The following is a 12,087-nucleotide window of genomic DNA, read 5'->3' on the forward strand; positions in this document are numbered from 1 at the left end:
CACCATTTATTTTTTTAATCTAAAATATTATTTTTTTATTATTTTTTTGTAGTGGGACATATGTCTTATTTATAACTCTAAAATTTTTAAAATAAAATTTTAACTATAAACTGAATATTCTCTGATCCATAATAGACAAGAGATAATCCTATATGTTCATGACAAACTAACTATCTGTTAATTAGCATGAGACTGAGAAAACCTAATAAATTAAGGAATTAATTCTAAGCCTGACATGTAACACAATGTCCAAGAACAGCTGACTAATATTTCTTCCTCTTTTTTTTTTTTTTTTTTGTTGACTTGAATCTTTCTTTCTCTATGAATAGTTAATAACTCGCATGATTGATTGTGTGATTGTTACGTTACGCGGTATAAAATGGGTAAAATAAATCAATTTAAATATTTAATAATTGACATAATAAGTGTCATAAATACTCCGACAATTTATAAAAGACACGTTAAAACTGTAATAGCTTACAGCCTGGGATGACCTACAATTTTAATTGCGGAGAGCAAAACTTCAAAAATAAAAAATATAAAAATTATTGATAAAAATTTGGGAAACTAATTTACTTAAGACCCATGAATTATCTCACGCATTTTGAGAAGACTCGTTCAAATTTTAAAAACTTTTAATTTCACCTCATGAACTTTCAATTTGATATAATGTATCCACTCCGTCAAATTTTAAACATAAAAAGTAATAAAACGATTTTTATACCCTTGACTTTATTTGTAAAGTTCTAAATTTACCATGGATTTGAAATTAAAAATAAATAAAAAACAAAAACTGAGGGTATTTGGTCTTTTTAGTAATTTCTGTTAAAGATTAACAGCTGAATCTGACGGAGGTGGTCAATTAAATCTAATTGAAAGTTAAGGAGGTTAAATTGAGAGTTTTTGAAATTTAGGAGGTCTTCTTAAAAAGCGTTGCAGTTCAGGCGTGAAGTTTCCCCATAAAAAATTGATTTTAAAGGGCTTTTGTATTTAAAAATATAATAATAATAATAATAATTAGAAAAAATATTGAGGCTTGAGACCTCAAGACCCTTGGAAGTTTCGCCCGATAACTATTATAGAGCCTAAGTAATTCTATACATAAAGCGCATTTCCTATAGAAGTAGGTAAAATAGCTATTGAAAAAATACAATTTTTTACTTTAGCTACTAATTTTTTCATACATATTAACATATTCTATATTCTATTGCCTATTTTTTTAAAATATTACTTTGTGTGAAAAAGAGTGCGAAAAAGAAAGGAGGGGAGGGAGAGTAAAAGGAAGAAAGGGAGAGAAAAACAATAATAAACGAAGTTTATAGTGTAAATAGTAAATAGGTTAATCAACCTATTTTCTATTCAAACTAGAAGGAAAAAGTGCAAAATAGCCATTTTGTTGAAGAGGAAAGAAAGTTAATAAGAGACAAATATGACTATTATGAAGGATTTGCTTATTCTCTTGGAGATACTCTAAAAGCATATCCAGTAGAAGTAGACAAAATAACTATTGAAAAAATACAAATGTTTATTTTAGCTATTCATTTTTTCATATACACTCTAACACATTCTCTATAATATTATTTATTTTCTTTAAATATCATTTTGTGTGGAAAATAGTGAAAGAAAGAGGAAAAAAGAGAGTAAAAGAAAGAAAGTGAGAAATAGACTAATCAACTTATTCACTATTCACACTAGATGAAAAAAAAAGTTAAATTGCATATTATGTTGGAGACGAAAAAACACAGTTAAAAATTAGATTTGACTGTAATTATAGATATTTATAGGGGTGGAGCCCAACACCTACGCACTTATAGATATTTAAAGAATAAAATTATGTTATATATCATTACTCTTTTCAAGAAAAAAAAAATCTAATAACTAATTAGTGATGCCAGGTCAACTTTGCAAATATTAGTGTTGCGGTCAGATTTGTAAGATATTCGTAGGACGTTTGTATGAAATTCTATAAAGCACTCCACATACCAAAACTTTTCCATCTTAAAGTTTGCAGTGTCCTTTCCTTCTGACGTTCTGCAAATCCAAGGCAACTCTTATGCCCCGTATAGTGTCGTCTTGAACAACGTGAAGAGCCGCTTAATTAATTGGTTCTTCGACCTATTCTCAGCTCCAGTCGTTTTCAACAATGGCGGACGAGAAGAAGAAACCAAACCCAGTAAACTACGGGAAGCTTGCTTTCCACTACCTAATCTCCAATGCCATGTATCTCGTTCTTGTCCCTCTTATCGCCATACTTTTTTCCACTACTCATCTCTCTGAAGAGGGTAATTTCGTCCATTATTACAACCATGAGCTCAACCTCGTATCAGCAACTGCATGCATTGCAGTTACTGTCTTCCTCGTAGCCCTCTACTTCATGTGTCGGCCAAGACAAGTTTACTTGTTGGATTTCGCATGTTACAAGCCCGACAAAACTCAAATGTGCACCAAGGAGTTTTTCTTGAAGAGATCTGAGCTCACCGGGAGTTTCTCGGAGGAAAGCATGGCGTTTCAGAGGAAGATAATGGAGAGGTCAGGGTATGGGCAGAAGACGTACGGATCAAAGTCTTTGATGGAGATCCCGGGGATAATGAGCGTGGAGGAAGCTAGGAAGGAGGCGGAGATGCTGATTTTTGGAGCTGTCGATGAGTTGCTAGCGAAAACGAGGGTGAATGTTAAGGATATAGGGATTCTTATTGTGAATTCTAGCTTGTTTAATCCGACGCCATCTTTGTCTGCCATGGTTGTGCACCGCTACAAGCTCAGAGGGAATGTTTTGAGCTATAGCCTTGGTGGGATGGGCTGCAGTGCTGGACTTATTTCCCTTGACCTCGCCAAACGCTTGTTACAGGTTTGTAATTAAACTGGTTTATTATATATCCAAAGCCTTAATTGGGGTTTTTTTTTTTTTTTTTTTTTTTTGGGTTTTTGTTAAAAGGAACTTTCAAAAGGGTTTTGTGGGTCGCAAAAAGTTTTTGAGTCGAATCTTGGAATAGAAAACTTTTTGGATTATTTTCATGCTATCGGCTTGAGTATTACTAGTTTTTTGGGTAAAACTGAATTAGGCTATGATTTAAGCGGCTTGATTGGTCTAGTGGTATTTCAGTTAACTCAAAGGGTTTAGTGGGTGAAAAGTTTTAGGGTCGAATCTTGAAATAGAAACTGTTTTGAATTATTCCATGCTATCAGCTTGAGTGTTACTAGTGTTCTCGATAAAACTGAATCAACTATGATTCAAGCGGCTTGAAGGAACGCTTCAACTAGCTTGAGGACCACCTCAACCGGCTTAAGGGAATGCATGTGCTATAGTCACATCTAAATAGAATAAGAACTTTGGTCACCCATTCTGATTTTTTTACGGTTTAAGTCTTTCTTATCATTGAAAATATCATCTTGCTTACGTTCGAGTAAAATAGTTATTTTATAGTTCTTTATAAAAAAGAACAGAAAAAAAAAAAACCAACACTTTTTGCTGTCATTTTGTAAAAGGTGGAGCCGAACACCTACGCACTTATAGTGAGCATGGAAGGGATGAATCTCAACTGGTATGGCGGCAACAACCGCTCAATGCTCATCACAAACTGCCTCTTCCGCTTGGGTGCAGCGGCGATCCTCTTAACAAACCGAGTATCCGATCGCGGGCGTTCAAAGTACCAGCTCGTTCACTCTCTACGCACCCACATGGGCGCAGACGACAAATGTTACAATTGTGTGTTGCAGAAAGAAGACCCAGAAAAACGACTCGGCGTCCAAATCTCCAAAGACCTCTTGTCGGCTGCCGGCGAAGCCCTCAAAACCCACATCACAACACTGGGACCCTTAGTCCTGCCCATATCTGAACAACTCTTATTTCTTCTGAATTTAGTTGGGAGAAAAGTATTTAATATGAGAATACAAAAATATGTGCCGGATTTTAAGATGGCTTTCGAACATTTTTGCATACATGCCGGTGGGAGGGCGGTGCTGGACGAGTTAGAGAAGAATCTTGGACTCACTGAGTCGCATATGGAGCCCTCGAGGATGACTCTTTACAGGTTCGGGAACACTTCAAGTAGCTCTTCGTGGTATGTGTTGGCTTACTGTGAGGCCGCCGGGAGGATCAAGAGAGGTGATCGGGTGTGGCAGATTGCATTTGGGTCTGGATTCAAGTGCAACAGTGCTGTGTGGCGAGCATTGCGAACCGTTGATCCGGCAAAGGATGAACATAATCCGTGGACGGATGAGATTGATGAGTTTCCCGTTCCTGTGCCTGACGTGGCATCCATAGTTTATTAGCTTCTCTTTTAAGGAAAAATTATGCATGCACATGCGTGTGTATTTGTTCTATGTTTTTTTGTTTTGTTTGCGACTATGTATCCTTCATCCATTAACATAATAAATAAATGCATTTATCTTAATTAAGCAATTCAGAATTAAAAAGGTTAAAGGAAAGATCAAGTGCCAAAAGAGATGGATCATCATGTAAAATTTACATACCCAACAGATAGATTTTTTTAGAGTAATTAATTTTAGGAGACTTATTTGTATCATACTAAAAATGATGTGACTATGAGATTAGGAGGAGTAACTCCTGTGCTATCCACATCACATCAAGTAAATGTCTTTCCCCTTTTTCTAGGTAAAAATCCATCTTATTGAGAATTTCAATGTTCTCAAGAGTCGGTCAGCCCATTAAATACCTCGAATTTCCATTTGGCAATCTTTACGGTCCATCCAGACTAAATGCAGGCCACCATGAGGGATCTCTCTCAAAAATTTTAGAAAACAATAATATTAGCCAGAGCGAGAAAATTTTTTCCGGTGACCGGAAAACTTTGATTTCGCAGAAACTAGTGGGGCCAATAGGGGGTGTAGCCTTTGAGGTGGCGCTCCCTATTGTCCGTTGAGGCCATTAGGGAGAGATCGAAGTTTTCACCGGGGATTTTGCCTGGACGGGATTGTATTCATGTTCTATTTCTTAGATTAATCGAGAAGTCTATACAAACGTTTCCTTGCTAATCATTATTGGCAGAGGAGCTAAAGTTTTTCAAGGTTCCAAACCTGTGAAAGGAATTCAATATGGCAGAAGACTTACCATGGGCAAATCTTTCTTTGACTGAAGATGAAGACCTGGAGGTGAATATCCAACAGGTAGATTTGGATGGCGTTGTGTCACGTGGTCGAGCGTGTGTTGTTGGTAAACTGATAGCAGATCGCTTGGTGAGTAAAGAAACTATCCGAATGACCCTCATGAAATGGTGGAAACCATTTGGGAGTATGGCATTCAAAGTACTCGGGGAGAATTTGTTTCTAATTGATTTCACTGATACAAGAGACAAGGTACGGGTCTTGGAGGGGCGTCCGTGGGTCTTTGAAGAGAGTCTTTTTCTGGTGGAGGATTTTAATGGGACTACTCCAGCCTCGAGATACACCTTTGAAAAAGCGGCCTTTTGGGTAAGAATGAACAATCTTCCATTGGGCTGTATGGGAATGGAGATTGGCAGGAAAATTGGCGAAACAATTGGGAAAGTTGAGGCGGTGGATGCAGACGACGAAGGAATTGGATGGGGTGAATTTCTTCGGGTGAAGATAGTTCTTGATCTCACAATACTGCCCCGTGGTCGAAAACTAAATATTCAAGGAGAAATATTCTGGATTACGTTCCAATTCGAACGTCTTCCAAAATTTTGTTTCTCCTGTGGAGCTATTAGGCATGGTAGAGGAGGATGTACACAGAAGAGCGTTTTTCGCCATAGAGAAAAACCCCAGTATGGTCATTGGCTAAGGGCTGCATCACCTACTCGAAGAACGGAGAAGCCTCAAAACTGGAATGGCCTCCACCGTGAATCCTCTTCTCCGAGGAAGAGCAAGAAATCGAGAAAAGAAGGGGACCAGCAGCCGGGGGTTAATCAATACACGACGGGAGCTGCACCGGAGGGTGGCGTCGACGATCACACGTGGAAGAGGAACCCTAATTTCCGAAATGGAAAGTACGGATCCTCAGGAGCTGATCAAGGTCGGGGCACACGCAGAGAAGATTCGGAAGCACTCAGTTATGGAAAGAAAGTAACGGATGAGGAGATTTTGAATTCTGAAGGTGGTAGCGAGTCAACAAGAGTTTCAAATCAGGAAGGGAGTGATTCACGGGGTTCCTGCATGGAAAAGAATTCAAATAAGACAAAACACTCGTCAATGAATGCTCCTGATATTATTTTCGGATCACCTGGAGGTGGGCTATCCAAAGGACCACTTGATCAAGGGCCGGTCTCTATGGGCCTGGGTGGTTCGAATGGGAGTCCAAGATTTCCATTCACTGGCCCACACATTTCTGAGGTGGAAAAGTCAGTGCAAGCAACACAGGAAGGGACGTCTGCTACGAAGAATTATGGGAAAGAAGTGGTGACCTGGAAGCGGAAGGCTTTTGATGCTGGCGAGGTAATTGGACCAAGGAAACGGAGGGATATTCAGGGAGAATCAAAAAATTCTGGGCAAGCATCTAAAAGTCAGAAACTAAGTGGGCAGGTGGAATGTAAAAATGGATCGGGAATGGCGGAGGCTGTACAACAGCCCCGCCGACCGCTATGAAGATCTTAAGTTGGAACTGCCGAGGGCTTGGGAACCCTCGGACAGTTCGCGAGCTACACCGTTTGGTGAGGCATAAGAAACCCTTCTTGGTCTTCCTCATGGAAACCAAGTTACGACGAGACCGTATGGATGCTATCAGAAATAAACTGGAGTTCCCTAACATGCTTGCTGTCGATTGTGTGGGGAAAAGCGGAGGCTTGGCATTGCTGTGGAGTGACGGAGTTTTGGTGGAAATTCAAAATTACAGCCAACGTCATATCAATGGGGTGATCCGCTGTACGGAAGATGAAGAACCATGGAAATTTACCGGCTTTTATGGCCATCCGGAGGTGTCCAAAAGACACGAAGGTTGGACTTTACTGAAGCATTTAGCTGGTTTGGCACCATTACCGTGGGTCTGTATCGGAGATTTTAATGAGATCACGGTGCAATCGGAGAAGTGGGGTGGCAGGGGACGGCCCAGTGGTCAGATGATAGCATTCCAAGAAACTTTGGAATTTTGTGATTTGTCAGACTTGGGATTTTTTGGTCCCAAGTTTACGTGGTCTAATTGTCGAGATGGCGAGGATTTTACAAAAGTGCGGCTGGATAGGGGGGTCGCAAATGCGGCTTGGAGGAGTTTATTTACGTCGGCTGAAATTTTAGTGGAAGTGGTTCCTTGTTCGGATCACACTCCTCTAACTTTAGGCTTGACGGAAAAAACTTGGAGGCAAGAGAGGGGAATAAGTTTCAGGTATGAGGATAAGTGGCGCTTGAATGCTGATTTTTTCGAAGTCCTAAAAGAAAATTGGATGTTGCCTGTTGAGGAGAGGAATGCGTGGGATACGCTTCACACCAAGTTTGATCGTTGTCGACAAGGGCTGCTGAGGTGGCAGCGTTGTCAACGAGAGACCTTGCAACAACCAATTAAATCTTTGCGAAAGAGATTAACAGCCCTTCAAGATAAAGAGGATGTCGGGAATGGGTCCGAGATGCAAGCTGTCCGTCGTGAGCTACAGAAGTTGCTAGATCAAGAGAACCTCATGTGGCGACAACGAGCGAAACTAGAATGGTTGCGGGATGGGGATCGTAATACTCGATTTTATCATGCATGCGCCAGTACTCGCAGGAAGTCTAATTGGATCAATAATATTATTGATACTGATGGTTCTCTTTGTGAAACGACGGAAGAGGTTCAATTGGGCTTTATTCGATATTTTTCAGATTTATTTAATACTGAAAATATAGGAGATATGGCACCTTGTATACAGCACATGGAACATAGGGTCACGACGACGATGAATGATGAACTTTTAAAGCCTTTTACAGTGGAGGAAATTCAGACAGCTTTGTTTCAGATGGCCCCTATTAAGGCTCCTGGGCCTGATGGTCTACCTGCAGGATTTTACCAAGCTAATTGGAGTATGGTGGGGGAGGAACTTTGTCAAGCGATTCTTGGATCACTTAATTCGGGTACGTTGCCTCCTTATTTGAATTTGACAAACATTGCTCTAATTCCGAAAATTCAAAAGCCCACCAATGTGACTCAATTTCGTCCGATCAGCTTGTGTAATGTAACGTATAAAATAATTTCTAAGGTGCTTGCAAATAGGCTTAAGAAGGTTTTGCCCCATGTTATATCTCCTGTTCAAAGTGCCTTCATACCAGGGAGATTAATTACTGATAATGTCTTGGTGGCATATGAGACGTTACATACGATGCATACCCGGATAAAAGGAAAAAAGGGATACATGGCGGTAAAATTAGACATGAGCAAAGCTTATGACCGGGTCGAATGGAGATTTTTGGAGGCTGTTATGTGTCGATTGGGTTTTGCCCCGAAGTGGATCCAACTTATTATGATGTGCGTTACAACGGTCGAGTATGCTGTTTTGGTGAATGGGAATCCATGCGGGAGAATTATTCCGAAGAGGGGACTACGCCAAGGGGACCCTATCTCTCCATATCTGTTTCTTTTATGCGCAGAGTCCTTAAGCTCTATGATTGATAATGCTAATGGGACGGGTGCGTTGACAGGGGTCCCCACTTCTCCAAGGGGCCCTCGGATTAGCCACCTTTTCTTTGCAGATGACAGCCTTCTTTTTTGCAGAGCAAATATTGCACAGTGGGAAAGTCTAACGAATATTCTCCGACTATACGAGGAGGCGTCGGGACAACGTCTAAATAGTGATAAAACCGCCTTATTTTTTAGCAAAAATACTTCATTGGAAGATCAACAAGCTTTATTGACAAATGCGGGTATACCGGCAAATCAGAGGTATGATACCTACTTGGGTCTTCCAGCTTTGGTTGGAAAATCCCGAAGGGCAGCTTTTAAAGATATCATTGATCGGGTTTGGAGAAGACTACGGGATTGGAAACTGAAATTCCTATCTCAGGCAGGTAAGGAAATTTTACTTAAGGCGGTTATACAAGCGATTCCCTCGTATTGTATGAGCATATTCTTACTACCACGTGGCCTTTGTGCGGAGATCAACACCCACATGAAAAAATTTTGGTGGGGTAACAAGGCTAGTGGAAACCACATTAGTTGGATGAGTTGGGAGAAGATGGGGAAGGCAAAATCAGTTGGTGGACTGGGATTTAGGGACTTTACTTTTTTCAACAAGGCATTGTTGGCCAAACAAGGATGGCGTTTATGGAAACATCCGGATAGCCTTGTGGCAAAAATTATGCAAGCGAAGTACTTTCCGAATGGATCTATTTTGGATGCTAGGGTGGGTGGTCGACCATCATATGCTTGGAGGAGTATTCATAGTTCCTGTGAAGTACTCAAAGAGGGTTTATTTTGGCGTATTGGGAATGGATCCACAGCACGTATTTGGAAGGATAGGTGGCTTCCAAACCCCTCTACTTTCCGTGTGGTCTCTCCCATACGGGAACTTCATCCGGATGCAAAGGTGAGGGAGCTCATTGACGAAGATTTGCATGGGTGGAATTTGAATAAATTGGAGCGACTTTTCTCACCGGAGGAGATCCAAATTATTCTTTCCATTCCAATCAGCAGTACGAATCAGCCAGATACCTTGATTTGGCGTGGGACGGCAAATGGTATGTTTTCTGTAAAAAGTGCGTACCATATGCAACTTGAGCGTGGGGTTTTGGATCTGCCCGAGAACTCTACTCACAGGGGAACCACTGATGTATGGAGGCAAATATGGGCTTTGACAACTCCAAATGCAGAAAAACATTTTCTATGGAGGGCTTGTCACGACATTCTGCCCACCCGGGAAAATTTGCTGAAGAGGAAGATCATTCAGGATCCCATCTGTCCCCTGTGTGGCTTTATGGTGGAGACCTGTTTCCATGTATTATGGGAGTGTCCTGCTGCACTGGACGTATGGGGTATGGGTCCAGTAAAATTTCAAAAAAGTCATTATGAAGGCCCAAGTTTTATGGAAGTGGTGGCAGATTTGTTCCAGAAATGCACAGCAGAGGAGAGGGCCCTGTTTGCTGGATTAGCTCGACGTATCTGGATGCGGCGAAATGACGTACTGCATGGGGGCTCGTTTTCTCATCCCACAACTCTGCTACAGATGGCTCATCGGGCACTTGAGGAATTTCAGGAAGCTCAGGTATGCAGACCTGTTTCTATCCCGGAGCAAGATGCTGGAATTTTGACTAGATGGACGGCTCCGGAGCAGGGATGGGCGAAAGCGAACTGGGATGCTTCCCTTAATAGTGTTACTGGACGCGTGGGCTGTGGCGTTGTGATACGTGATTATCAAGGCCGTATGATTGAAGCTAGATGTATATCGCGTCAAGGTAAGCTCACGCCGGCTGCAGCAGAATCATTGGCAGCTCTTTTGGCGATTGATACGTGTTCAGCTTTGGGCTTAACACATGTTCAACTAGAAGGGGATGCCAAAGGTATTATTGAGGCCGTCAACTGTGGTGAGCCTGACTGGAGTAGGTTGGGGCACATGGTGGCTGATATTAAGGTGAAGTTACAAGGATTCACCAGGTGGAAAATGTGTTTTGTGAAGAGAACAGCAAACCAGGTGGCACATCTTTTATCAAGATATGCGGTAAAACAGAGGACTGCTACTGTATGGAGAGAGCCTCCAGAATGTATTTGTGAAACTATTTTGCTGGAGCAATTAGCTCTAGCAGAGTGAATTCAATAAAAATCGATCTTCATTCAAAAAAAAAAAAAATGATGTGACTATTAAAATTATTATTGGGCTTTTGATTGATTATTATTGAATTTTGATCAAAGTGTGATCTTAATAGCCACATCATTCTTACTAAGATATAAGTAAGACACAAGTATGACATTTAATTAGAATTACACCAAAAATAAGGCAAGAGGCTGAGCAAAGCAGCCCCAAAAACCCAATCAAAGGACACTAAGGTGGTAATTAAATACTGTAAAATATTGCTTAATTAGTCAGTAAAAGTAACATTAATGGCGACAGTTTAATTTGAAAACAATGGTAAAAATCTCTATAAATTGTAGAAGATATTCGTCAAACTTGACAGCCAATCTTGAGACAAATATGATTTTGAAAGGGAGGAAGGGATGGTGATACATAGTAATGGATTGAAGGCAACATTAATTAATAAGCCTCCTGATCATGAAGGTCAGTTGTGTCGTTAATTAAAGCCAAGGCATTTCAGGGAAGAAATAAATAAATATATATATATATATATATATATATATATATATATAGGAGATATCTATGCATGGTTTAACGGGAAATGCTGCGTGTTTTTATTTTTTTCTTTTTTTCTTTTTCTTTCGGTATTTGTGTGTGTTTTTTTTTTTAAAAAAAAAAATCTTAGGTAGATATAATTTTATAAAAATCAAGTGATAGAAATAAGAGATAATTTTTTAAAAATTTTTTTTAAGAAAATAATATCTATCTAGAACCAAGAAAACACTAGAAGAACACAAGGAAATTAAAACACCTAGCATTCTACATGATTTAATGTGAAATAGAATCCCCTTCATTTATAATGTAAAATAAGAAATAATATTGTAAATTTTGTTTTTTAACTTTAATATTAAAATAATATTTTTCATCATTTAACACTAAATAAATTTTATTTTATTTTAATTTCAAATGAAATGGAAAGGGTAAAGCTTGTTGCCTTCTAGTTAAAGATCATAAATGTGGGACAGATTAATTTGCAGGTTAACTTGCAAGATTTTAGGGTTAGGCGGTATTTCAATGAATAAATACGAGATATCCATGGGTCAATATGTTGCCTCTTACCTATCTAGTTCGAGATCATAAATGTGGGACACAGAATAATTCCATTCTGACATGCCAGATTTAAAGTTAGGTTTTTTTTTTTTTTTTTTAGGTTATTTATTAAGGTTTTGGCTTAGGACGGTACAGAAGTTTTTTTAAAAAAAAAAAAATGAAAAAGAGAGCATAGAATTATATATGGACATTGAAAAAACTACAATGATCAAGGGCGCCATTAATACACATGATGATGCATGCTAGATCTCAAGGAATAGAATCATGTTTAGTTTTTGTTTTGATCAAGTTATTTAAAATTTTTAAATAACGTGAT

The 12,087-nt window shown here is 39.5% G+C and overlaps 1 protein-coding gene across 1 annotated transcript; it reads left to right on the forward strand.

Moving 5' to 3' along the window:
• Positions 1–1,976: 1,976 nt before the first annotated feature.
• Positions 1,977–4,394, forward strand: LOC132173856 (3-ketoacyl-CoA synthase 11-like). The gene is made up of 2 exons (XM_059585503.2): positions 1,977–2,848; positions 3,487–4,394. The coding sequence occupies exons 1-2, from the start codon at positions 2,144–2,146 to the stop codon at positions 4,270–4,272; spliced, it is 1,491 nt and encodes a 496-aa protein (XP_059441486.2). The 5' UTR covers positions 1,977–2,143; the 3' UTR covers positions 4,273–4,394.
• The last annotated feature ends 7,693 nt before the right edge of the window (positions 4,395–12,087 follow it).

The sequence above is a fragment of the Corylus avellana genome, chromosome 3 (assembly GCF_965113065.1).
Source record: "Corylus avellana chromosome 3, dhCorAvel1.hap1.2, whole genome shotgun sequence".
NCBI classification, from domain to species: Eukaryota; Viridiplantae; Streptophyta; class Magnoliopsida; order Fagales; family Betulaceae; genus Corylus; species Corylus avellana.